The 27,425-nt window shown below is 55.3% G+C and overlaps 1 protein-coding gene and 1 non-coding gene across 2 annotated transcripts; one reads left to right on the top strand and one right to left on the bottom strand.

The window, feature by feature from the left end:
- Positions 1 to 15,443: 15,443 nt before the first annotated feature.
- On the bottom strand, positions 15,444 to 24,038 carry CA4 (carbonic anhydrase 4). The gene is made up of 8 exons (XM_036104755.2): positions 23,833 to 24,038; positions 19,480 to 19,533; positions 18,501 to 18,656; positions 17,669 to 17,814; positions 17,456 to 17,554; positions 17,111 to 17,177; positions 16,804 to 16,970; positions 15,444 to 15,757 (listed from the first exon to the last, which is right to left on the bottom strand). The coding sequence occupies exons 1-8, from the start codon at positions 23,888 to 23,890 to the stop codon at positions 15,563 to 15,565; spliced, it is 942 nt and encodes a 313-aa protein (XP_035960648.2). The 5' UTR covers positions 23,891 to 24,038; the 3' UTR covers positions 15,444 to 15,562.
- Positions 19,059 to 19,131, top strand: TRNAE-CUC (transfer RNA glutamic acid (anticodon CUC)). The gene has a single exon. It is a non-coding gene; the product is annotated as a tRNA-Glu (tRNA).
- Positions 24,039 to 27,425: the final 3,387 nt, after the last annotated feature.

Genomic DNA, 27,425 nt, shown 5'->3' with positions numbered 1-27,425 from the left:
AAAGACAGTTAAAAAAAATAATTAACTTTGAAAGACTAAAGAATCATGGTAAAAAAGCCATGGATTCTATGTGCAGTATTCCCCTAGCACTGGAGTTCTGCCGTTCTCATTGATCGGTAAACTTGGTCTTGGCTGGCTGTTCTCGCTGATCTTCTGGGGGAGGGGCCTGTTGCCGTGGTTCCCAAATGTCTTTGCCGGAGGCAGAATTGCCCCGCCCTTGCCGGTCCGGGTAAGTAATCTGCTCGGGTTTGCTCTCCGGAGCTTTTGTTCCCTGCAAGCTCTCCGTACAGCTTTGGAGGCGGAGAGTGAAAATGGCGGCCTCCCAGTCTCCGCCCCGGCGGAGCCGAGAACTCGGGGTCCCGCTCCTCAGCGAGCCCCCAGAGAAAAGCAGTCAGTCACTCCCGTCTCCCCGGTCTCCGGCCACACTCCGCGCTCACCCGGCCTGTGACCGCGCCTTTCTATCTGGCACCCGACCCCGGGTGGAGTCTCCAAACCCAGCAGATCCCCGCGGTGCGCTCCCGCACCTCTCCTCCCGGGGGAAGAAGGTGAGTCTCCCCGGATCTGCCGCTTGTTGGGTCCCTGCTGGAGGAGCAGTGGCCCGACTGTGCCGCGGATCACGGTTTATAGCAACCCCGAGCTGAGAGCCCGCGCCTGGGCTCCGTCTCTGCAGCCGGCTTCCCTGCTCCGATACCTGGGAGCTCTGCCGCACTCAGGCACCCCCGGTCTTTCTGTGACCCCGAGGGTCCTGAGACCACACTGTCCCGCGAGGGTTCCACCCCCCACTTCGCCACCAGAGTGACGTCCCTCAGCGGAGCAGACTTCTAAAAGTTCCGATTTTGTGCTCCGTGGCTCTATCACTTGCCAGAAGCGGCGACGGAGGCCCCTCCCCCGCCGTCTATCCTCCCGAATAACGCCTCGGATTCACTTCTCCGCACGTCCTACCTTCCAGAAAGTGGTCGCTTTTCTGTTCAGAGAGTTGTTGGTATTCTTTTCTTCGATCTCCTGTTGAGTTTGTAGGTGTTCAGAATGGTTTGATCCCTATCCAGCTTAATTCCTGGGACCAGACGAAATCCAGGTCTCCTACTCCTCCGCCATCTTGCTCCGCCAGCCTAGATGCTCAGATTTCTCATGCCCGATGAATACCATGTTACTTCGAAAGGTTATTATAAGGAGTAGATAATGTATGTAAATAGGCACAGAATCTGATACCTATTAAGTACTCAAGTAACAGTATTCTTTCCTCATTTAGGGAAACAGAACACAGGTATAATACAACCATAATGTTATGATCAGGTTAATTACCAGTCCAGAGGTATATAGCTAACGACATGTAAGCACGTTCTAGGTACAGAGCTCCGTGCCAGGTTCTCTGGGGCAGCAGTTCCCAACCCGGCAATTCATCAGTATCATCAAAATCAACTAGACGCTTGTTAAAAGTGCTGATTCCAGGGTCCCCACCCATCATTGTCATATTAAACCCGTGTTCTGTATGTCTACACTCGGATTTATGAGCTCTTCTCCCATGCGGTCCAACAATCTGCATTTTAGTAAGTTCCTCAGGGGAGAATGTTTTACAGCCAGTTCACACTGGTCTTCAGGTTGGTCATTTATGGAAACCACTGCTCCAGGGAATGAGTCATTATTCAGTCTAATCAGGGAATGATGATATGCATATGCACACATGCAAGGAGCAGTGGTAGTAATTAACCAAAGCTCCCTAGATATAATTGTCTTTGATGGGGTGCTGATTGAGGGCACTAGACAGTAGGCTGTTGACAAAGTACTTAGGGAAAACCAAATGGGAAAGGGAAGTGAGCTGTGTCATGAAGCAAGATCAGGACTTTATCAGAAGCGTGCAGAACAGTCTGGCAGTCTAAACAGGCAAGGGAGCAGAGATGTGTAGACCTGTTTTTTTCAAGATTTTTTATTTATTTATTAGAGCACAAGCAGGCCGAGCAGCAAGCAGAGGGAGAGGGAAAAGCAGGCTCCCCACTGAGCAGGGAGCCTGATGTGGGGCTCGATCCTAGGACCCTAGGATCATGACCTGAGCCGAAGGCAGACGTTTAACCAACTAAGCCACCCAGGCGCCCCTTCATATGGTTTACGTAAGTGCACACTACATTTAGACCATTTTATTGTAAACAAGTTTTTGTTTGCTGTCATTTAACTTTCTCTTTTTTATACACACAGTCCCCTTTTGCTGAAATTTATGTTGATAATGAACTTTGAACCTTACCATGAGCACAGGAGGAACGCAGAAGGGTGCTGGGCTTAAAGTGCTCCAATATAATCAAAGTTAAGTGGAGGAAAAAGAAAAAAGAATCAGGCAGGAAGGTGGGAGAAAAACTAGAAGGGCTTTGGAAAGGAAGAAGGAGAGAGGAGGCCCAGAAAGCAGAGTGAGCTTGTGGGACATCCAAAGCTTTGGGTGACCATGGGGGCAGGCTTCTTTAATTCTCTACAGCAGGATCCTCTGCTACTGATGGCTAAACCCTAGTGCTCACTGGGATTGTAGGTCGAGTAGAGAGAAGGGGACTTCCATATTAGTGATCAGCAGAGAGCCTCCCGGAATGCATCAGGAGATGCCTCTGGTCATCGGAGGCTGCTATAGCCTCAAGTCTGGGGCACTCATCTTGGCTGCCACCACAGAAAGCAAGGACTAGAGATCTAGTCTGTAGTGTTTTTTCTGCTCCTTGAAGAATTGTATGACCTTGAGCAGATTACTTGTCTCCTCTGCACCTCAGTCCCCTTTGTGAATAATAAAGGGGTTGCGTTAAGTCAGTGGTCTTCAGCTTTTAGTTTGAAACAACATTGCGACTGGACCCTTCCAACTCCATTTTATCTGAAGGACTGGTGGCTAAAGCAGATGAGGTTGGAGTTGCTCGGATTGAAGTGAGAGTGGGAGATGGGGTGCTGCTTGAACAACCTGTGAGGGATCAGATGCACATTAAAGCACCTTTGACCTCTAAGCATACAGAAAGATGTCATGCAGGGCCTGAGGAACTCCCAGAGAATTGTCGCAAGCCGCAGGAGAGATTCTCATTTGGTCTGCTGGAAATCACCGTGGCCTCGGGGTAGACCTTTCTGAAGCTCACAGGACGTCTGGGCAGGGGGGAAAAGACAGCCAACAAGAGTGAAGGCCCACCCCCGACCCTGCAGAGACCACAGGTAGCAGCTGGAGCACCTGTGACTGGACATCTACAGGAAGCCAGCCCCAGGGCCTGTGACCTTCCACTGTGCCAGCTAGAGAGAGTTACTGCTGCCACTCCTTGTTTGCAGAGCTCCCTGTGGCTTGGAGCTGTAAATAAACATCCTTTCACTTTGGGAAGAGTTGGGGAAGGGGAATTTATTGCTCATCCATCAAATGTTTATTGAGCGCTGTGTGGCATAAAGGATAGGCCTGCACTTGGAACCAGAAGAACAGTTGGAAGGGGCACTTAGCCATTCAGTGGACATCTGCCATTTACCAATCCCATGCTATGCACATCTCATTCATTATTAAATGCTCACCACAGCTCTATGAGGGATGCATTATCATCCCTTTTTATGGATGAGGAAACCGAAACTCAATAAAATTAAGTCTCTCGTCCAAAGTGTCACACAGATGGAACGTTTCCAAGCTGGATTCAAACTCAGGTTAATCTGGCTGCTTCTATACCACCTCATCTCTGCCTCAACTGGGGTCTGTAATCTACCACTTAGCATCCTCTGGCAAGATGGTCAAGCACTCTGAGCCCCCGTGACCTTCTCCCTGCCGCCCCCCCCCCCCCACTGGATTACTGACTTACTACGAAAATATACAGCTCAGGAACAGCTAGATGCATCAGGCAAGGTGTGCAGGAAAGGGTGTGGAGCTTTCATGCCCTCTCCAGGCGCCCATTCTCCTCACGTTTCCCCGTGCTCACCAACCCAGCTCTCCGAACAATCCCGTGGGCTTCTTTGGCAAGAAATGAGGGTCACCATGACCCTGACTACATTATAGTGTTGTGGTAAGCACTGAAGGGGAAAGTGAAAGTGATAGGGCACCTGGCTGGCTCAGTCAGAAGAGCACCCGACTCTTGATCTTGGGTTCGTGAGTTCGAGCCCCACATTGGGTGTAGAGATTACTTAAGTAAATAAATTAAAAAAAAAAAAAAAAGAATGTGAAACCCTTTTACGACTGATAACACTTACGCAAATGTGAAAGTATTATTGTTACATAAGGAGAGGAAGTAGATGTCCTGAAAACAGCCTCCTCCCCTTGTTCCTGGAAGATAAAGAAACACTTGGGAGCAAACAGCCATGAAGTGACTCTTGTCTGAGACTGACACCCTAGGTTTGTTCTCTCCACTTCTGGTAGCCCAGGGATCTTAGGAGCTGGACAGAGGGCGTAGGAGGGGAGGTGGGACTGGGGAGGGAGAGAGAAAGGACTCTGGGTCAGGTCAAGGCCTGTAGCTCCAAACTGGACTTTGAAATATCCGAAGATATCAGGGATTTAACAGGGATGTGATGGTTCCAGAGGCAAGGTAGGAAAGACAAGGATTGAATGAGCTGTTCTTGGGAAGGCAGCCACCAGCCATAGCAGCCATGAGATTCTCGTGCTCCCCACTGGCCCCCTGCCAGACCGGGCTACCTGACGATACTTAACCCACTGAGGACAATGCCTCCTCCCCTGAGCTGGGGCCTTTTCCTTCCTGGCCTTTTCCTGGGAAGGGAGGGAGAACAATTGAGCCAAGCTGTTTCTACCCAGGTGTTTGCGCCTGTAAGCCTGGGCTCTAAAGCAAATACCACATGTCTATGCCCAGTCCATCACACAGCAGGCAGACTCCGCAGCTGCCTTCCATTCAGTCCTGGCTGTGCTGAGCGCCACGGAGGCAGCCCATTGTCTTCCCCTTCCCGCCCCCCCCCCCCCGCCCCCGGGTCTGTGAGTCCAACTTTGATTTTCTATCCTCTTCAATGATAATAGAAATGCTAGACCTCAATCCAAAACCGATACAGGTATCCCCCATTTTCCGAAAGTTGGAGTTACTCACTTCACTTTTACAGAAGACCTACATTAGTACCGGTTCTCGCTAACCAAAAGAAATCCAACAAGGATTTTCACTTTTATGAAAAAAGCCACTACCATATTAAGGTAGGTCTTTCATGAAGGCTAAGTTGTATAACATGAACTTTCAGAAGGTGGGGGATACTCTTCGCTTTACAGCACTTCAATTTAGGAAAGGTTTCATAAGAATGCTCTTTTTTGTTTTTGTTTTGAGAGGCAGGGATGGGCAGAGGGGGAGAGAACCCCAAGCAGATGCCCCGCTGAGCACGGAGTACAACAGGGCTCAATCTCCCATCCCAGAGATCATGATCTGAGTCAAAACCAAGAGTCAGACGCTTAACTGACTGAGCCACCCAGGGGCCCCAGGAAGGCTCTACTTTTGGATAGTGAGGGAAACCAGTATATGTCAAAAAAGAAAGAGCGAGGAAGAGAGAAATGGAGAGAGAGCAAAGGAAGGAAAAGTAGGAAGGAAGAGAGAGAAGCATGCCTAATGTGGACTCTGAGGAAATCACCACCATAAATGCAAACTGATGTGCAAAGCAATGTCGGGGTCAGGGGGCTTCCATGCTGCCCGGGTACTACCTTTCTGGGGGTGGCGGCACGGGTTCGGCGCCTGGCAGAGACTTGGATGAAACATTTCGTCTGTTACCCTGTTTGCACTGATGTTGGTTGTGGAAACCCTCTTCCTCACCTAGAGCACAGGCCCACGCCCTGAGCTTGCGCTCTCAGCGGACTCCATACGGCAGCGTCTCCTGGGTCGGCTGGTGTGCGAGGTGTGCTGGCCCCCCCTCAGCAGCCTCGCGCCCCGGGAGTGAACGGTCACTCCCTGGGATGACACAGGTTTCACTGCGTCTTCCTCTTACCCCCTCTCCCTGTACCTAGCGCAGGCAGCCTCCCGAGGGGAGCTCAAAGATGTCTTAAACTAATCCTCTCAGCTGTCATGTGGTGTCCCCTGAGGAGGAACCTCCAATCTCTGGTCTCCTCATGCAACACCAGCACCGCCTCCCCCAAATGTCCCCTCACAGAGTGGACACCAGGTGGGAGTTGTTCACTGGGCCTTCATACCAGTGTCCCCCCATCAGAGCTGCCTTCCCCCCCACAAGCAAGTGTTAGTGTTTAGCTGAGATTGCTCTTTCCATCTTCATGGGCCACTTCCATTACTTTCATGGCCTGTTGAATAACAAGAATTCAACCAAGTAAGTTTTTGAGATCTAATTGGCTTTCTTAATTGATTCATGAATTGGGCGCATCCTGTCTAGCAAGTAGAGGAGAGCTTCACTGAGCTGCAGGAAAGAAAAGGTTTTCAAAAGCAGAGAGAGAACAGAAAAAAAAAGTTATTAGCAAAGATGCATTGTTTTAAGCAAGGTCACCCTTCTAAGGGAAGGGAAAGGGTCTATCAGTACATTTCCTAGTGCTGACCAGGAAATTCCAGGCTGACTGGTTAAAGGTTACAATCCCAGGGGAGCTGAAACTGCAGTTAGGTTAGGTATTAAGTCTTGGTTTGCTGACATTGGGCTTTTAACATAAGTGACTCCATTTTGGGCCTGAGGTTTTCTTTCTAACAGACTCCAGTGTGAATCCCAGAGTCTAATAAATGCCACACTGGACTCCCAAGTCCATCCTCCCTTATGACTCTTTACTTGGACCCAGCATGTCACATGCAATCCCTTTCCCTTAAGAGGTATCTCCCAGGAGACCACTCGGGCAGTGGACCCAGGCAAGACTGTCCTACATATTCCAAGCAGCTCCTGATAGAGCTGTTAACCCCATGGCTGCATGTGAACCCACAGCTCACACTAGAGTGAAGTCCCAATTTGACCTGCAGCCTTGTGGAGACTGTGCCCATGGAATGGAGGAGCCCAGGCACCTCAGGCCAAGGATTGGGAAACAGATTCCCTGAGGAGGACACATGATGTGGGGGAATAGTGAAAGCCCAGGATCAGGTATCTCCTATGCCCAGGCCCTACATGTGGAAACAGCTGTTCAAACTGTAACAAAACCAGGTCGATTGTGTCAGTCACAGAAGGAAAGTCAGCATAAATAGAGCTTAGAAAACCTGGCTTATCTCTCAGGATTGCCCCGTGGGCAAGGTAAATATTTAGTTCCAGCCCTGGAATGGTGCCTGCTAATTCAGTGTTTTGCTATCATTTTTTTTGATTCATTCATCTTGCAAACGTCTGCCCCACCCCCACCCAACCCCCTCCGTGTGGCCAGCCAAGGAGTGGCACTTCCATACTGGGTTGGCTAAGAGGCAATCCTCGTCTTCCTCATCTTCTGTCAGGTCAGGTCAGGGGTCTTGGTCAGGGAGATGGAGGGGAGCTGCCCTCCATTGAGGAGGGCTTCACAGAAGAGTCACTTTTAAGCTGGGTTTTTGGCTGGTGTGTAAACCTCATGAGAAGAACACAGGTAGGGAGGGACAGGGGGGAGTGTTCCAGATCTAGGGAACAGCGTGTCTCTGGCTGGCTAGGTGACTTCTAAACGCAAGCTACCGTGGAAGCGCTTTCAGGCCAGCAGCACTCAGTCCAAGGGGAGCAGCTCAGACTGCAGGGTTTGTAGACCTGGCAGCCACTCACTGGCAGGGGCAAGTCCCTTTATCCCTCCACGCCTCAGTTTCCTTCAGAAAAATGGTGGAGCACACTGAGGATCCAAGGGTGGGGTTGAGTACCACCCTGTACGGGTCCAAGTCCCACTACCGCTAAACCACTGGCCAGTCACGGGTCCCATGCATTCCATTCCCTCCTCTGAAAATGGAGAAAATAGAAATGCACATCTCAGAAGCTTGTTTCAAGGATTAAGTGAGATATAAAGCATGTTGCATAGTTTTACCTGAATAAGTATTAGCTGCTGTTAGTGTAGTGTTATTTGTGTGGAGTCAGGACTATCAATGCCTGTCCCAGGGTTCTTCCAAGCCAGGCCTGATTGAAAGCCTACTACGTGCTCCAGGCTATCTGGGCACTGATGCGCCACAGTCCTGCAGGTTGGCTCCCCCAGGAAGCTGATAGAGTTCAGTGCACAAGATGTTTATTAAGAAGTGCCTCTAAGGGGCGCCTGGGTGGCTCAGTCGGTTAAGCGTCTGCCTTTGGCTCAGGTCATGATCCCAGGGTCCTGGGATCGAGCCCCACATTGGGCTCCCTGCTCAGCGAGAAGTCTGCTTCTGCCTCTCCCCCTGCTGGTGCTCTGCCCCCCCCCCCCCGCAAATAAATACATAAAAATCTTTTTTAAAACAAGTGCCTCTAGGACCCACACCTGTGGAAGAGAGCAAAGCAGGTTTGGGCTGGGACGAGGGAGGGATGGAGCGGCCACACAGGCCGAGTGGTCACCTTGACTGGCCCCACCCAGAGCTCGGAAGCTGGAATGATCCCTTGGAGTCACCCCGACTGGGCTGACTGTACCCCCAACCTGATCAGTCACTGGCTGGAGGCTGCTGCAGAAAGGAGCGTGACCTTGAGTGAGGGGCTTCCTTCCCCTGGAGAGGACAATGACTGAAGGCATCTGCACTCCAGCAGCACTCATCGCGGGGGGCAGGCGTCCCTAGGGCTCTGAGCTGTGCAGGACAGCGTCCCCCACAAGTAGTCAACGGAACAGATGAAGATCCCTGCTGTCCCCAAGAGGCTGTGCCAGTGCAGGCTTTTGTTCCAAAGTTACTGTCAGGATTCAGTGAAATAGTGCATGCAAATAATGACAGCTGAAGGTAGTGAAACAGATCAGGGCGATTACAAGGTGAAAGGAACCAGAGGGGCGGCAGTTGGGCAGAGGGAACTCAGCTGCCTGCTGGTGTCTGGGTCCTGCTCTTCCTGTCCTCCAGGCTCTGACGCGAGCCAGCGCTCCAACTCCCACAGGGTTCTGCACCTCTTGAGTCTCTCCCGACTTTGTAAATAAAACCCTGGCATCAGGCCCCTTCTGACCTCACCTGGAGAGGACAGCCAGATGCTGCCCGAGGGCTCCCTTCTGTGAGAGGTGGCTGGTCTGCTGGGGGAAGCTGAGCTCGGGAAGGGACCCTGGCACTCCAGCCCACGGAGGCGGGTATCAAGCAGAGACCCAAAGAAAAGGAATCAGATTTCTGGTGTAGGAAAATGTTAGGGTTCGACGGCCAAGAAAGAGTTCTTGAGATGTCTTTGGTACAAAAAGGTGGTTTTATTAAAGCCCGGGGACAGGACCCGTGGGCAGGAAGAGCTGCACTGGGGTTGTAAGGGGTGGTGATTATATACTTGCAAGTTGGTAGGGGGTTAGGGACAGAACAAACCTCCAAGGTCTTTTGGAAACAAGGTTTCTAGGACCCTGAGGGGGCTAGCTATTGTTGGGGAAGGTCATTTATTATTGTTTAGTAAACCCTCAGTCAGGAGACCCTTCAGATGTGTTATCAGTGGGCCATATGCTTGGAGGAGAATTCCTAACATGTATCTTGGGGTGGGCAGGTAGAGATAAAGGGAGCTTCCAGAGGAATTTCTGCATGTTTAAAGTAGACCCCAGGATCCTGGAGGGTCGGGCTAGGATTGCCTTTTGCCCCTTATCAAAGTGTCAACATCAAGGCAGTTGAGTCCCTAGAGAAATGTCACTCGGCCTGTCAATGGGCTGTAAGTAGTAAGGAAACTGAAGAATTTTTCTTCTGCCTTTGTTTCCCACATCAGTTTCCATGGCACTGACCTCTCCCAAGTCTTTGGAAAACCGTGGGGAGGAAGTCCACTGGCAGAAGGGCCTGCTCCCAAGTGTAGCCAGTTGCCCTCGCAACAGGGAACCTGATACCAGGCAGGGGGAAAACCCTCAACCAGTGTGGTATCAGTTCCTGGAAGGTGTGGTCAGCGGGAGGGAGTGGGGGATGGTCAAGGAGGAACTGGTGGTTGCTCAATCTCTGACCCCTTCCTTTGTCCACCCTTCCCTCTCAGCCTCAGTTTCCCTGACGTAGGTGGGATGGGGGTAGGGTCACCAGACCTGCTAAATACAAATTCAAGACACCCAGGTCAAGTTCAGTGGCAGATAAACAACAGATAATGTTTTAGTATAAGTCTGCCCCGTGCAATTTTGGAGATAGACTTAAAAAAGTGTTCTTTCTCTGAAATTCAAATTTATCTGGCAATCCTAGGTACAGATCCTCTGCTGGCGAGAGCCTGCGGCAAATCCAGGCAGGCCAGCCAGCCAGGGTCGGAGCCAGCGCTAGAGAAAGGGCCCATCGGAGGGCGCATCCGGTAATCCCGCAGCTCCTGAGGAAGGCCTGGAGGAAAGTGCAATGGATTCCACAGCAGGAACGCAGCAGGGGCCCGGGGAGGCTCGGCCCGACTCCACCCTGGACCCCCACCCAATAAGGCAGGGACGTGAGCGCCGCAGAGCAGGCTGGGCCTCAGTTGGTCCCCTTGACTCCCCATTATGTTCTGGGTGACCTTAGTCAACTGGGCAAAGGTCAGGCTGGGCCTGCGCTGCGTATGGGTGGGGTGGAGTGCTGGGGGGGGTGGTGTCCAAGTGTCTGAGCGGAGAAGCAGACCCCTCGAGGGGTCTTGCAGCTTCTCCCTTGCATAGGAGCAGGACTGCAACCCCACCTCACCTCTGCTCCCCATCACAGAGGCAAATCGCGGCATCACTCCTCAGAATTTGGACCCCCACCCACTCTTTCCTATCCCCATCCCTGGAAGCGGCCAGTTTCTCTTCATCTGTAGGTCCTACCCACACTTCAGTGCTCTTTCTAATAAAAAGAATCATAATGATAACTACAAATTATGGAATACATCCTCTCAGCCAGGCATCTTGTTTCATCTTGGCAGTGACCTTATGAAGTAAATACCATCATCATTCCCATTTTACAGATGAGGAAAACGGAGGCTCAGGAAGGTGAATTAAGTTATCAAAGGCTTCTCGCTTGCTTTTCACAGCAGTAGAAGAAGACCCAAATGTAGGTCTGTGTGGCTCTGGGGCCCGTGCTCCGTCTATTTTGTAGAGCTGGTAGTATTGTGCCCCGCTCCGTGTCTGCCTTTTGGCCAGGAGTCTTGGGGGAAGAGCACAGACTGGGTTTTTTCCTACCCAAATCCTCAGTCCCTGGCACGGAGGAAATAATAGTGTTTGTTAAAAGACTAAATCTTGTTGGAAGATCAAAATGTACCTTTATCCCTCGCCTGTCCCCTGGCCCTCTGCCTATCCTCCCAGGCCTTGTAGCAGCCGACACTTGGAATGTGAAGAGCCTTCCATGTGTCCATTCTCAGCCGGGGCTAGGGCTCAGAGGAAGGAACTGGCTTGTGACTTCGTCTGTCCTGTAGCTCTCCTCCAAAGGAAGCCCCTCCCCAGGCCCGCCTGGGCCCAGGGACATGTCCTTAGTCCCTAGAGGAGATAATGCCTTTGTCCCTACTCAGATAAACAAACAGAGCTGCTAGATGTGTAAGTAGAGGTGTAGGAGCAGCGCCCCGCCCGCGGAGATGGGCCTGGCCTTCCTTTCGAGGTCCCCGGCAGAAGCCAGAGGACCGCGAGGCCCAGTCGATGGAAAGGTCAAGCTTAGCCCATTTTGTAGATGGATAAACAGGCCCAGAGCAGGGAGGCCTTGCCCCCATGCCACCAGCTGCCCTGCCTTTTCCCACACAGAAGCACAGAGCCTCGGGGTCATACCATACGGGGGCACTATTCGTAATGGGGCCTCTGTATAGGCACCCCCTAGAGTCTGGTGTCAGAGCAGGCTTTCCGCATACCTGTGCTCACATGCACGCTTCGCCACCACCCATGACTCTGCGCCCCTATAGACCCTTCTACTCTCGCCAGCCCCACCCTGCACTGTCAGATCAGAGCCACAGGAAGCAGGGCCAGCAAGTGTGCAAACCGAGAGCCAAGATGGGGAAGTTTATTTTCCAAGAATCATCTAAACACATGGGGAGTATTTTTAGTCCCTGGCTCCAACCCAGATGCCAAATCTAAACAGGGGGCCAGAGGGAGGCCAGAGAGACGGGCCATCGGGGAGACAGAGCAGCCAGCGGAGACAGGGTGGGACAGGGTGCTACAAGACCCCACCCTACCCCTGGTCCAAAGATCTGTCTCCCTGTGAACTGCCGCAGGCCAAAAGTGGGCGCTGAGGAGGTACAGAGAAGTGAGCCCAAATTCTGACAGGTCCCCTTGATGTAGGAAAGATGTTAGGCTTCAAAGCCAACGGCCAAGAATTCTTGAGATGTCGTTGCTGCAAAAAGGTAGCTTTATTAAAGCACAGGGACAGGACCCGTAGAGCAGAAGGAGCTGCACTGGGGTCCTGAGGAGTGGCCCATTATACACTTGCAAGTTGGGAGGGGGTTAGGGATAGAACAAACTTCCAAGGTCTTTTGGAAACAAGGTTTCCAGGATCCTGAGGGGGCTAACTATTGTTAGAAAAAGGGCATTTGGGCGCCTGGGTGGCTCAGTAGGTTGGGTGGCTGCCTTCGGCTCAGGTCATGATCCTAGAGTCCCAGGATTGAGTCCCGCATCGGGCTCCCTGCTCGGCGGGGAGTCTGCTCCTCCCTCTGACCCTCCCCCCTCTCATGCTCTCTCTCTCTCATTCTCTCTCTCAAACAAATAAAATCTTAAAAAAAGAAAAGAAAAGAAAAGAAAAAGGGCATTTATTACTGTTTCGTAAAAACTCAGTGAGGAGACCCTTCAGATGTGTATCAGTGGGCCGTATGCTTAGAAGAGGATTCCTAACATGTATCTTGGTTGGGGGTCGGAGTAGAGATAAAGGGAGCTTCCAAAGAAATTTCTGCATGTTTAAAGTAGACCCCAGGATCCTGGAGGGTCGGGCTAGGATTGCCTTTTGCCCCTTATCAAAGTGTCAAAATCAAGGCAGTTAAGTCCCTAGAGAAATGTCACTCGGCCTGTCAATGGGCTGTAAGTAGTAAGGAAACTGAAGAATTGTTCTTCTGCCTTTGTTTCCCACATCACCCTAACCTCTCTCTCTGCCTCGGCATCTCGTCTGTGCAACAGGAAGAACACCACCCTTACAGGATTGTAGTGAGGCCCGTGTCTGGCACTCAGCGGGCATCCAACGAATGTGTCTCATGGTCTGCGCTGGGAGCCAGCAACCCCAGAGAAGTCAGGTGGTGACCCAAACTATCAGGCACTGAGCCTTCCCCAGGCCTGGCCAGCCACAGTGAGTGTGTGTGCAAGTGTGTGTGTACACATTGTATGCCCAGTGCGGTGATCAAGGGGCAGTGGAAGTAAATGAAAGCAGGGCTGTGGGGAGGGTAGGCTGGGCCCTCTTTCTGAATAAGGGGGCCCCTGATAGCCCCCTAACATCTCTGTCAGAGTTGTGTCAGGAGCCAGGCTCGGTCTCTAGAAAGGGGTCTGCCCAGGGTGGTGGGGCAGCAGGGAAGGATTGAATTGACCCAGAAGAGGAGACTCTCTAGAACCCACACACCCCACAAGAGGGATTGCCTGTCAGGCTCAACCTCCAGGGTGTGGGGGCCAATTCCAGGAAGGGCTCCTGCAGCCATGGGCCAGGAATGACCTTGCTATGAATCATGTGCTGACAGCACTTACTGGGCCTTAGGCGGGAGGGAGGGCGGGCACAACTCAGGGAAGAGGTTTCAGCCCTGGGACCGGAACAAGCTGTGCCCGTCCTGGCACCCACTGGCCAGGTTTATTACTGTGGGGCCAGGGGGACGAGGGAGGGTCACGTGCCTTCCCCCTGGGCTCCTTGAGTCCCTTGGAGAGAGCTGGGGCTTCCGGGTCCTGCTGCCCTGTTATTCACTGAATGCCGCCTGGAGGGCCCGGACAGGTGGCCGTGGGGCTTAGTGGTGGGGGGCACAGTTGGGATTTCTGAGAGCCCTGAGCCTCGGGTGGGAGGGGGTACTCTCAGATCCCCCAGGGGCTGCACCAGGAACCAAAGAGAACAGGTTTGGTGTCCACACACCCCCTGCTGACACAGGCTGCCTGCTGTTGCCATGGTGCTGGTAATACCACCCCCTTCACGGCTACGTGGTCACCCGCACGAAGGGAGGGGGGTGCTTATTCTTGGTCAGGAAGGGGAAAAGGGGAGGGGAGGCTCTGGAGGCGAAAAGGGGCGGTCAGGGGCTCTGAGAGTGTCAGGGCAGCAGAAGGCGTAGAGGTCACCTCCACCAACCAGCTCCCTCCAGAGACTGAGGGCTTGCAGGGCATGGGGGTGGAGGGGCTTCTAGCACCGGGTAGTGGGATCCCTCGAGTGTCCGATTAGCTTGCACATCTTCCTGTGGGGAAGTTCACCACCTCCAGATGGTAGAACCTGCTAGAACCCCCCCTCCCCCAGGGACCCCTCTTCACCCAGCAAGCCTCATTCTCCTCCCCTTCCCCGAGCTCATGCTCCACAATCCAGCCCTGCCCTGGATGATGAGATCCCAGAGCCTGGGGCCCCTCGACCCCTGCTTGCCTGGCTTGGGACCTGTCCTTGGGCCCCTTATCTCCTTCTCCCTCAGTTTTCTGGACCCTCCTCCTCCCCATACCTGCCTCCTCCTGGTCTCACCAAGTGTCCAAAGACCCTCGGATTCACCTTGGATAACTGCAGCTGCCTCCCCTCCCCCCTCCCCGCTGCAGCCCCTGCTTCCCCCAACGGAGCACATCAGACCCCTCTGCTCTAGCCTCTCATGTTCAAAACCAGCATCCTTACAATGTCCTCCTACAAGCCCTCCCTGCCCCCCACACACTTAACCTCTCCCTTTTCCCCTTTACCTCTCCCACTCCCCTGCCCTCCAGCTCTCTCTTGAGGGCTTTCTCCTTCCCTCACTCCACTCCTGCTGGCCTCCCTGCTCTTCCTCTGACTGGCGCCCTTCCCTCCCCACAGGAACACCTGCTGGCTCCCAGATGGCCCCCCTCCCTGGCCTCCTTCAAGTCTTCCCGATGTCCCTTCCGGCTGAGACCTTCCCTAACCACCTTCCCTTCCCGATTACCCTTCTCCATAGCTCTTACTGCCTTCTGATACGCTGTACGATGTTTATTTTATTCATAGTGACTCCAGCTAGACTGGACTCCAGGAGGGCCGGCATTTTTCGTCTGCCTTCCCTGCCACATCCCCAGTGCCTAGAACATAGGCGCTCAAGAAATATTTGGGCAAAGAAATGAACCCCCTGGCACCTACCTTGCCTAGGCTGCACGCACACTCCAGGCCGAGGACAGAGGAGACAGCGCTGGGCTGGGGGCTGAGGATTCTCTGCCAGAGCCCCACCATGTGGCCTTCATCCAGCCTGCTCTCTGTTCTGAGCTTCGGCTTCCTCCGTTATACAGTGAGGAGGCTGGATTGGAACTTCTATGGCTTTCTCTGTGTTGGAACTCAGAGCTGTCTTTGCATCTCTCCAGGTGGGGTGTAGACAGGGAGTTCACAAAGGTGGGAGGGGGTGCCTCATGGTCCCTGCTCAGAAGAAATCTCCAGGACTTCAGGCCCCTCCCCTGGAACGGCGGTGGGTTGAGGGGAACAGGGCAGGGATAGTCACGGAAACTAAAAATAGACCTGAGAAAGTTTTCTCCAAAAATATATCCATTTAATCATCATCAAAATCCAAGCTAGGAAGCCTGAGGAATGGAGGCCCCAGGCCTCTACACACTGAGAGCAGAGGTCAAGTGTCCAGAAGGAAGCAATCATCGGAGGAAGCCAGCCGTCAGGCAGGTGAGCGTGGGGACCAGCAGGGTGGGCAGGGGCAAGGGAAGCAGCTGTCCCGGGGCCTGAGACTTGAACACGAGGCGCTGCCCCTGGTCCTGCAAGGGCCTGACGTTATCTGTCATTCTCAGTGTCTGCTCCTTATCATAGTACAGCTTCTTGGAGAATGTGAGGATCTGTGGAAGGGACCGGGCTCAGCAGGAAGCCAGGAGCGAGCAGACCTGTGCTCCCTGCTGTGTGACCCCAGGCCAGTCACCTTGCCTCTCTGAGCCCTCTTTAGTAAAGGGGCTCAGAATCCCTAGCTCTCAGGTTTCTTTTTGTTTTGGTTTTGTTTTTTGTTGTTTTTTTTTTCCCTAGCTCTCAGGTTTTTGTGCAGATGAAAAGAATAAGGGATGTAGAGTGCTGGGCACTGGTAGGGGCTTAGTTCCCATTAGCTTCCCTTAGCCAGGTGGACACACAGCTCACAGTTTTGAGGGCCCATAATCACTGATCACTGCTGTATTATCACTGTTACTATAGAACAGTGGTTCTCAGACTTGAGCGCGTGAGCATCACGGCGGGGCAGGGCGGGGGGGTGCTTGTTGGGCCCCACATTGCCAGGCCCCACCCCCGGAGTTTCTGATTCAGTAGGACGGGGTGGGGGCGGTGAGTTCCGAGAAATGAAATGTCTAGCATGTTGATGCCACTGGACCAAGGACCACCCTTTGAGAGGCACCGTTCGGCAGTAAAAGTATCCCTGGAGCAGGGATCTGGGCCCTTGGGTTCACGGCTGTATCCCTGGAGCCTAGTGGTCGTAAGGCCTCGAGTACCCTTGTTGAATGAATGGACTGTTCTCCTACTGTGGCTGCACGGCCCCTCTCTCTGCTGCTCCTGGCCAGCCCCGGACCCTCCCCCTTGCTGACCCCTCCTCCCCCCCCAGGACACCAGCTCCCTGCCCTCAGCTGGACAACTCCCACCTACCTGCAGGGGGCAGCATGGAGGCCTTTTCTGACTGCTCCTGCCACCGCCTCCCCCCAAAGCCCTCAAGCCAGGGACGGGATAGGCGAGAGCTTTCTTGTTTGTCTGCCCCAGGGAGGGTCTATGGATTCAACCAACAGGACCTCAGCTCCCTGGGGTGCCCCATCCCCACCCCAGCCCAGGGGGCCTCCGTGAGGATCCAGAGGGATGGTTTCTGAGGAACTGGGCGGTGGGAGGCCGCACCCTTGGCTGGGGCCCTATGTACCTGATCCCTGTGGAGCTGAATGCGTTCCTGGAACACGGTCCAGACAACCGTCTCTTGGCAGCCTGGAGTGGTAAGTGAGCCCAGGTAGCGGTAGTAATGCCTCAGTTTCTCCTTCTTGGGGAGCAGGTCGAACAGGCTGATGCTCTCTTTCATCATGGTGTTCATCTCTGGGGCAGAGGTAGGTACAGAGGACACCGTCGATTGGCGGGGGAAGCAGGGGATCCCTGAGAGCCCCGGCCACCGCATCACCCCGGCCCTTCCTCTGTAGGAAGAAGTCTCCTTCCCTCCCCTCCCCCCAGCCACTCACGGGGTCTGGGGACATAAGACAGCGCCTCCACCAGGGGCTGGAAGCCATCATTCTCCTCAGATCTGACCTGGAACAGAAGGGGAGGGGGCTTGAGAGGGACCTGTGGAGAGCCAGTGCTGACGACCAGTCCATTCTCCTGGTCTGGGGTGGGGAGGGCAGGCAGCTTCTGGGACTGAGGCCCTGAGAGGCTCTGGCCTCCCCACCTGGGGGTATACAAGCTGCTGAGAAACAGAGGGGAAGTCGGGGCCCCCCAACCTCCCCCCCCCCCCCCCCCGCCTTGCTGGAATCCCGGATCTCTGGATCCTAAGAAGCAGCTTCTCAGCCCCTGGGGGATGAGGGTCCCACCTCCACCAGGAAGGCCAGCACTGCAATCTCATCTTTGGAATCCTGGGCCTCTTTCTCGTTCCTCGATGTCCCCTTCTCTTTCTCATGTACTATGTGCATCTGGTGGGGGAGGGGAATGGAGAGAGGACCTGTGAGGGGGCTGGAGCACCCTTCTTGCCCAAGGCAGGTCCACCCAGAGCCCAGCCATGCACTGCCCTGGAAAAGGGCCCTCACCTCCATGGCAAAGCGACCCCCATCGATGGCGTGCTCTGAGCCCCCATCCAGCACCTCGGACCAGTGCAGGTGCAGCTGTGTGGCCCGGTACTGGGCACTCAGTCCTCCTCCAGTGACGGAAGCCTTGCCCTCCAGCAACACCATCACTGGAGGGCACAAGAGGGGGCCGAGTCCTCGCACCCACCTCCCCAGCCCCTCCCAGCCCACCCACACAGAACCTTCTCTCCTGCCCCCCACCCTTCACAGGCTACACTCCTGGGCCCCGCAGGGACAGGATGGGATCAGACAGGTGGTACAGCCCAGACCTGTCGCTGGCCACGCGCTGCCTCCCGCCCCTGCCCCGGCCTGCCTCTCCCTCTGCACACCCCCGTTGCCCCAAACATGCACCTCAGCCCAGTCCCTCCCCTGCTTCAAGCCCCTCCCTGGTGCTGGGGCCTTCTCAGTGTCCAACCTCCTCAGCCCCCAGGTGACCTGCGCCTGGGCCCAGTTCAGCTGCTCCTGGCCTGACTCTGGCCCGTCCTAGTTCCGCTCTCTGCCTCCATGCACACGGCGCCACACACGATTTTCTGAACACCCCAAGCCACTTCACACCTCTGCGCCTTTGCCATATCGTTCCCTCTTCCTAGAACGCTGCCTGCCCCTCCTCCACCCAGACTGCCCTGATGAAAGTACTGAAGATACTGTGAAGTGCTCCTTCCCTTCCAAAGCCCGGCCTATTTCCCCTACCCCCCGACCCCTGGGCTTTGCAGCCCCTCCGCAGCAAAGGTGGACCTGGAGGAGCCCCCCAGCCCCTGCCTGCCCAGGTCCCCCCTTCCACCTGCCCGAGACCCACCTGAATGCCCATTGTTCTGGACATTCCACTTTTGCTTCTTGTCATAGCCAGAGAAGGAGAAGGGTCCCAGGTCTGGGTCTACCTGTGCCTTTGTAGTGACAATGTTGATGGGGGACTGGCGGGTCTTCTGGCAGTCTTCACCCCACTGGCTAGGCCCTGAGCAGGGAGGAGGGGTCGGCTGAGAGTCAGGGGCACATGGCACCTCCTCAAGTTCAAGGAGGGGAAGGAGGGAGTGCTTGGAAGCCGTGAGTGGAATCCCCTGGAAGGGGACCTAGGAAAGGACAAGCTGACTAACAGTAAACATTATCTGAGGGCTTGGAAGCGGGGAAGGAGACCCTGGAGGATGCTGATTCCCTAAACACAGGTGGTTGGGGCTTGGGGAGGGGGCAACACTGTTCAGTCACTGAAACAGGGCGTAGGCAGCAGGACAGCAGACTGCAGGGAAATGGATCAATGGTTGAAAAATAAATGCTAAGGACAACCTCCCAGGTCCACCCGAAGAGGTGTCACTAGAATAGAACCAACTCTTTATTTTGTTATAAGAGCCCAATGCGGGGCGCCCAGCTGGCTCAGTTGGTGGAGCATGTGACTCTCGATCTCAGGGTTGTGAGTTCAAGCCCCAGGTTGGGCAGGGAGCCTACTTAAAAAAAAAAAAAAAGTAAAATGTGTCTCTATATCTGATGCTACTGCTGATTTGTTTGTTAGAGCACTTCCCCTCTTAGTGACAATGACAGGAGATGCCAGGGAAGACTCGGGTCACTCTACCTTCCCTGTCCTCTGAACACCAGGACTGTGTGTGTGTGTACACATGTGCGTGTGTGTGTGTGTGTGTGTGTGTGTGTGTGTGTGTTTGAAGAACTGATATCTGACTGGGGGACCATCATTACTCTTATCCTTCCCACCCTCCCTGGGTTTTCATTCTGACTTGGGCAGTCCCCACCACGCAGAAAAGCCTGTCCCCAGGACTTGCTGTACTCACCCAAGCAAGTATAGTTGGAGGCCTTGGCTTGAACCTCGTAGCACCAGTGTGACCCTGGAGTAGAGAGAGGAAGCCTGTGAGGCCTGTGTCGGCGGATTTGTGCACACACGTGTCTGGGAATAGAGCTGAGCTGTGTGCACATAAGCAACACTCTGTGTGTGTGTGTGTGTGTGTGTGTGTGTGTACACAGTGGGTCAGACACTAGGAATATCCCTGGAATCAGAGACCCCCTTGGGTTGGGGTAGAGCATTCCTGGAGTCTGGGACAGAGGCCCAAAGGAAGGAGACTTGAGAAAATATAGGGATGGGGAGAGAAGTGGTAGAAGCAGCCAGGCCCCAGGTGACCCATGGCTGATCAACTGGTCATCGTGCCCAGGGCACTGGTCCTCAGGCTAAACACCCACTGTTGAGGGGCCTTGGGAGGTCCTCTGAGGCCCTCACCGCTACCCCCGGGCTGGCCTTGCAGTTGCTTTCAGCCTCCTCCTCCTCCCTTGTATCTCCCACCCCAAACCTGGAAGGGAGGTTCTGGCGAGAGGACAGGAAGAGATTTAGTCCCAGTCTCCCCTCCTGGGACAATAGAGCCAAGTTCAGCTTGGCTGCCTTCCCAGACTTGATCCGGGATGATGGAGATTAGACTAGCCCTTCCCTGGAACACATGCTCTTGTGTGATTAAGACCCATTCTGGACTAAACTCTCACAGCCCACCAGGGAAGGCAGTCAAGCCTTTTCCCCTGTCCCACCACCCCAAAATCCTGGGACACGGGAGCAGATTCGGGTTCTAATCCCAGCTCTGGTTCAGGGCAGTAGAACCAGCATCCCTGAAAAGAGGCTGCACTGCAAACATACTACACTAAATGCAAGATATTACCCAACAGGGGAAACTGCCAGGGCAGGGCGCCTTGGAACCTTCTGCGCTTTCTGCTCGGTTTTTCTGTAAACCTAAAACTGCTCTATAATTATAGTCTATTGATAAAAAAAAAAAAAAAAAAAGGCTGCAGCAGTAGGATGGACAAAACATTTGATCCAGAGCTGGAATTCTGGCTGGACCATTTAGGGGCAAGTCACCTTAATCTCCCTGAGCCTCAGTTTTCTTATCTGTCAAATGGAGCTAAGAGCATCCGCCTCATTGGGCTGTGGGAGGATTAAATGAGAGATGGTAGAGTCGTCCAGGCAGCCTAGAAGCATAGTAAAGTCCCCAGTGAGTCCTTACTTTCCCCGGCCTCCCTCCCATTGGCCTCAGATCAGTGCGCAGATGGCCAAAGCCCAGGCTGGGCAGAGAGGAGAGAAATGAAGTGAGCTGGAAAGAAATCAGGGATGAGAAAATTCCCAAGAAAAGCACAGCTTCCCACTCAGCCTGAGCTGAGGGCTCTGAGCACCTCCGCCCCCTTCTCTTGGGGCTGACTCCATCCACCCCACCTCTCCTGGGGTCTCTGGAATGAGGCCAGGGTCGGGCAGGAGCCAGGAGGAGGTCAGGTTCTTGGTAGGGGAGGGAACAAGGGGCTCCAGGCCAGGAGAGTGAGCATCCCCAGAAAATGGAGCACCTTCTCGCTCCAGGCCCCTCAGAACCAGCTAGGGCTTTGCGTTTGCCAGCTCTGGGTCCGGGGCTTCACTGGCTGCCTGCCATGCCAGTCCGACTGCTTTCAGTCCTCCCCACGTCTTCCATCTGCTGCCCCCCACCCCACCCCGCACCGAGGGGAATTTCCGCATCCCAGGAACCCCCATGTGGGTCAACTCTGCAAGGGGCAGAGGCCCCTCTCTGCAGGTGGCCAGAGCTGGGAAGTTGGAGCCTGCTCACCTGGCTCAGTCCTGGCTCAGTCCTGGCTCTGGCTCTTGCTTCCTCTCTACAGGAGAGTTCATTAACTTTGCTGAGCCCTCCATTCTACCTCAGGCAGAACGAACTGCTACCAAACAGCCCGGGACTGTGGTCAGGGTCTGAGGAGACGGATGGAGCTCACTTGTAACCGTGAAAGGCTCCTTGTTGTAATTCACCTGTGTCCTCCCCTCTCAAAGGTCCTGAAGGCAGAAGGGGCCTCCAAGGTTGACTGGAAGCCCCAATGGAAACTCTTCCAGGGGAAGCCTTGCTGAAGCCAGAGTCCTGAGGAAGGGCGGACCCTTCTCTCAGCCTCCCCAGGGCCCATCTGGTTCAGGCTGAGCCATTCTCGGGAACGTGCTCTTCCCTGACTCTGGCGACAGCTCCTTGTTTTGTAATGGTGACCTCTGATCCACTATCTTAATCATGGAGACTTTCGACCCGTGTGGCTGAATGCTCTTGTAACTACCCTCTTCGGGAGGCAAGAGCCAGGAAAACAGTGTTGATGAGGCCAGGGGTCAGGTCTATGTCCATGGGCTGAGGTGGCAGGGTTATAAACCAGCTCAGGTTCCTGTAGTCATTCATGAGAGGGCTGCCCTTGCAAATAATGACAAGCCTGCTGCCTCAGTCCATCTCCAGAGGGCCTGGGAAGGAGAGGGGCTCCCCACAGACAGATCTCGGCTCCAAGCTCCAGGTTCTACCTAGGTGACCCGCCCGGACCAGGGATGCAGTCATCAACCATCACCAATCACCCAGCCACTGTCCCCCACCCTTGACTTGCCCCCCCCCTTCCCCTTTCTTTAGAGTCGACTCAAGAAGTTCTCTCTGACGGACCTTGCTCACTCTACCCATCCCCTCTGTGGGGAAGAAGGAATCCTGGAAACCAGCTCAGCAAAACCCAACTATTTCCTGGCAAAGTCTCAGCAACTCCCGGCCAGGGTTCTGGGGCCCCAAAGACACCTAGGATCCTCTCCCCTCCTCCTCCCTCCATGGCAGCACATGCTCTGGGTCATCTGATGTGTATCCTGGTCACTCTCCAGCCTCAAGTGTCCCAGGGGATGAAATGGGTAGAGGAAGACAGGCCCCAAGACGGTTTCCAGTCAGAAAGCCCCAGCGCTTAAGGGGAGCACAGCTTGTAGGAGGGGGCAGCTGAGCTAGATTCCTGGCTGGCTGGCCCCAGGCCGGTGGTAGAGCCATGACGCCATCACGCATGGGGGTCTGCCACACGCCACTCAGGTACTGCACGAAGCACTTACACCCACTAGCTCACCTGAATCCTTAAAACACCTGAAGTCAGAATTATCTCTATATTGTGAGAAAACTGAGGTGAAGTGACTTACCCAGGGCCACACAGCTACAAAGTAACAGAATTAATTGCAAAGTGTTTCTCTTTTCTCTTTCTACTGAGCCCAGCCCCTTAGGTAGGTTTCAAACTCCATGGTTACATATAAATTTTTTCACATCCCGGCTTTGCTCTTTTCTCCTTCCTCCTCTCCTAGGAAGAAGCCAGTAGTTTCTGCAAGATTCCCCTCATCCCCTCCACCACACACACACACACACACACACACACACACACACACACGCACAGCTAAATCTTTCCTGCAAAGGGCACATTCCTGCAAAAGCCCCTCTCCTTCTCTGCTGCAGAGGGCACCCTCACCCCTCACTCCACGACTCCAAGAAAGGAGCATCTAGCTTTGGAGAGGAAGTTTGGCCAGCTGGACCCGAACGGGGGACCATCGGAGGGGTAGCTGAGCCGGGGACTGGCGGATGAGGGCTTCCTGCAGAGGAGGTGGTCCCCTGTGGGGCCGCAGAAAAATGCCTCCCTGGACCCCTGTGCCCAGTCGTGGGGTTGGAGGCGCTTTCAGCTCCTTATCAAATATTAACACACAACCCCTGCCACCTCCCACCTAGGCGAATAATTAAGAGCTCGGCCACATAATTAATCTTTAAACGAAAATCACCCTGGCCGGAAAGACCGGCTCGGCCAGGGCCTCGGGTCTCTCCTCGTGCCCCCCCCCCCCCGCCCCGCCGCAGGCTCCCAATAGGGCTCTGGGGGCTGGGGAGGGGAAGGGGGCCCGGCAGCCTCGGGTGACAAGGAACCCTGGGTGCGAAGCGGAAAAGCCAGGTCTCCGGTGCTCTGGGCGGGGGGCAGCCCCTCAGCACTGAGCCCCGGCGGGACGGACAGCGACCCAGGGACAGGCTGAGGACCAAAGGCGCGGGCAACGCCAGAAAGGGCGAGAACGGCGGCGCGCGTCGAGGCGGGTCGGAGAAGCGGCCACATCTCTGACTCGCACGCTCGCCGGGCCGAGCGCCCCGCAAGCCCCGCAAGGCCCGCAGCCGCGCACACGCGTGCACACAGCGCTCCGCCGCCGCACGTGGCCGTCCCGCTGCGCCCAGGGCCTCGCGCCCGCCCCGTCCGCCCTCCCGCCCCGCGGCCGCTGCGGCGCCCCCGCAGCCCGAGCCCCAGCGCCCCGCGCGCACTGGGGCTGGGGGCACCGGGGGGCGCCCGCCCAGGGGCCGGAGGGGGGCCCGCGCGGTCACCTGCGCTGGCCGAGGGCCGGGCGGCGGCGAGGGCCAGGAGCGCGGGCAGCAGCCGCATCCCGCACAGGAGCCGAGACGCCGCCGAGCCGGGGGTCGCGTGCCGAGGAGGCCTCCGGGGGTGCCGCGATCATGCCGGCCCCGGGTTTTATAGCGGAGCCGCGACGGGAGGGAGCCCCGACATCGGGACGCGGGCAGCGGCTCCTCCCCCTGGCGGAGCCTCCCCTCCTCCCATCCTGTCCCTGCGCTGAAATCTGCTCCCCTCCTTGCGCTCCCACCCCCTGCCGGGCCACCTTGTGTCTCGTGCCCGCACCGCCACCACCCCGCCCCCGCCGCCAGCTCCGCTCCTCTCGCCTCGGAGGCAGCGCCCTGCCCCACCCCGCAAGAGCCGCCCGCCCCCGTCTCACACCTGGTCTCTGGTTTGGGAACGGGGTGGTGACCTCGCGAGGTACTTGATCGATACAAGGGTGGGTGCCCGGATTCCTGCCTTTGAGCGTTTTGGCCTGGACCCCCGGCGCCGCCCTCTCGCTCCCTCCAGTCTGCCGGGGCCTTGGAATAGGCTTGGGTTGGAGTGGACGGGTAGAGATAGCCTCCCGAGGATGGTGCTGTTGAGGGATGTGTGGTGGTGTTTCTTGAATCCGGTGTCCCCAGAAAGAGGGCTTGCTTTTTTCGCTCAGGCTGTGGTCCCTGATTATCTGGTCTCTTTTCTGTTTCCTCCCAGGCTGCTCCAAACTTAATTTCTAAGCAGACCAAAGACCCTTCTTCCAACAGAGTGAAGACGCCTCTAAATTGCTGTGTGAGCATTTATGTGATGGCCAGAGCGGGGGGAGCGGGGAGGGGGGCTGGTGAGGGGCAGAACTGAGAAATAGATCCCAAGGGGCTTATGGGGTCAGAGGGAGGGGGCTGGCTCCTGTCTTGAGGCCCCCAGACTCCTGAGATGAGATGGGAAGAGAAGAGACAGGGGTGTGAATGGACCCCTAGTTCTCTCATCTGCCAGGATCTTCAGAGGGGTCCAGGCTTGAAGGACGCCCTAGCATTTGGGACAACGGGGCTGAGGGCGGTCATAGAGAGGAAGCTGCCTCTGGTCTCAGGAGGGGTACTCCGTCTCCCGGCTGCCTCCCTCCCGGCTGCAGGGCCTCTAGACTCTTTCTAGGTACTCTGCGTCCCACATCAGGTGGGGGCTTCCGTGGGGGTTTGGAAAGCTCAGTCTTGGGTAGGGAAGAGGGACAGGGAACCAGGCAGTGGGCCTGGGCCCCCTTCATCAACAGGAAGCCCCTGTTTTCTGGTCTAGTCGCTTCCCCATCCGCTGCCAACCTTTCTGCTCCCACCGGCCTTTGAACCTAGGCTAGGGACCTCTGAAGAGGGATTGCCTCTCCTAGAACTCTCCAGGCAAAGGGGCTTCCTCCTTGGTCAGAGTCCTGGCTCTAACCACCACCACCACCCCCCCTACACACACACCTCCTGGCCCAGGATCACAGCCTCAAGGAGCAGCTTTGATCCTTCGGAGAGGGGAGGGGGCGTCCACATCGGGTTTAGGGCTCTATTGTCTACACTGCTTTTGAATTTAATCAGCAGCTGAGGCTGTGGCAGTCAGGGGAGGGATTCCACACCCTAGGGCCTTTTCTGGGGAGTGGATTTATGTCCACAGGGCTATAAAAATATCTCTCGGGACTGGGGAATGGAGTGGGGAGGAACCCTATTCCTGGGAATGACATGTACTTCAGGGGGTCCGTGTGACCCCCAGGCCAGCCCCCTGACTGGCAGGAGAGATTGAAAACCTTTGGTGGGGCTAGGGGGCTACTGATCAGTGACCTTCGGACCCACTTCAAAGTCCATCCCTTTGGGGCCTCCCAGGGGAGAAGAATGTGCTGGGGGGAGCTGCCCCCTAGGTAACCCTGCTCCACACCTGCGAGTGTGCCCCCCTAGCATGCGGGGGCCAGCGAGATGGGGGAGAACCGAGCCCTGGTGTGGTGTCCCCTCTGAGGCATGGAGCACGCATGGGAGGAGGTTAAGGATGGGCGCCTCCTCACGGATGTACCCCCATCAGGGACACCACAGAGGCTGTAGACGGGACAATGCAGGACGTCGGGGTGTGGCTCCTGCTCTGTATGGCATCTCCCCAAGGTTACACGGGGCAAGAGGCTCCCCGCTTCTAAGCTTAACATTCCCAGCCTTATCTCCCAGCCTAGCCCCCCTGTCCTGGCTTGCCATAAACTAGTCACCTGTCACTGTCTAGGCTCAGGGCCCCGCTCCCCTGGAGGGGACAAAGCCCTCATTCAAGCAGGGGTCATTAGAGCAGGGATGGGCCCTGTCGTGTCTCAGTGACTTACAGGGCCCATAAAGCTGCCAATCCCGGGCCAGCTGGCCCCAGCCCTGGTGCAGGCTCCTTCCTCGTATTCTGCCCAGGCTCCCCAAGTATCCTGCATTCAAGTCTCTGCGCTTTCTCTAACCCAGGCTTGGCCTTGGGCAACTTTCCTACTCCTCTCTGATTGCAATTTCCTCGTCTATAAAGTGGGGATGGTCATCCCTGCCCTGTGCCAGTGAACAGTTCCCTGAGAACCAGCTGTGAACGAGTGCCTGCCCAGCCCAGTCTTTCACAACGCGCCTCACGGCTCCTGGGTACCTCCCTGAGCCGTGGTTGTCGCAGAGATGAATCACGGCTCTCACCCTCTGGGGATGCTCACCCCCATGGCACCATCTGGTGTGAGGTGGTTCCCGGTGCACATCGGTCAGAGGAAGGCTGAGCACGTACCCCTAAACAGAAACCCGTCGCACCTGTGTTCAGGCGGCAAGGTGGGCTGACAGAGTATGAGGCAGAAGCTTAGAACCCGCTTTGGAGCAACACTGCTCTGGGTTCACATCCTAACCCCACCACTCACCCTTTACCTCCCTCAGGCTCAATGTCCTGATCAGGAAAATGGGGATAAAGACAGCACCTCCCTCACATGGTATGGCTAGACTCCAACTATGTGATGCTAAGTGAAGAGCCTGGTAGAGGTCTAGGCACTCAGTAAGTGCTCAGTAAACCTCAGCTCTAATTACTAGCCATTAAGGGCAAAAACGGCACATGCCCTTGATTGCATAGGAGCCCAGAGGAGTGGTGCCTCACCCAGCCAGGGAGTGGAGAATTGGAGAAGGCTTCCTGGAGGAGATGAGATCCACGCTGAGTATTAGAAGACAAGTAGATGTTAACCGGAAAAGGGAAGGGAAATCCAGCCAGAGGGAACAGAATGAGAAGAGGCATAGAGTGGGGTGGATAGTCACCAAGTGAGAGGTAAGGGTGCTGAGAGACAGAATTGGGGAGGTATTTGGCATCAGATGGATAGGACCTGTTTGTTGGGGTTAGAAGTTTGGACTGATACTTCCTTTGATGAGGGGGTAGATCTCAAAAGCCTGATTTTCTAGGTCAGGAAACCTCTTCAGAGAGGGTCCCTCGGCCCTAGAAAGGGACAGGGATCCTTAATTACTACTTTGAGTCACAAAAGAGGAAGCTGAGGCTCAGAGAGAGCAGGAACTCACCTAAGTTGCCCAGCAAAGAGAGAGCAGAGCTGAGGTTTGAACCTGGGTCTCCTGCTTCCCTCCTCATACTCTTTCCA

This window comes from Halichoerus grypus, chromosome 2 (assembly GCF_964656455.1).
Source record: "Halichoerus grypus chromosome 2, mHalGry1.hap1.1, whole genome shotgun sequence".
NCBI lineage: Eukaryota > Metazoa > Chordata > Mammalia > Carnivora > Phocidae > Halichoerus > Halichoerus grypus.
This window is presented reverse-complemented; position numbering and strand designations above follow the sequence as displayed.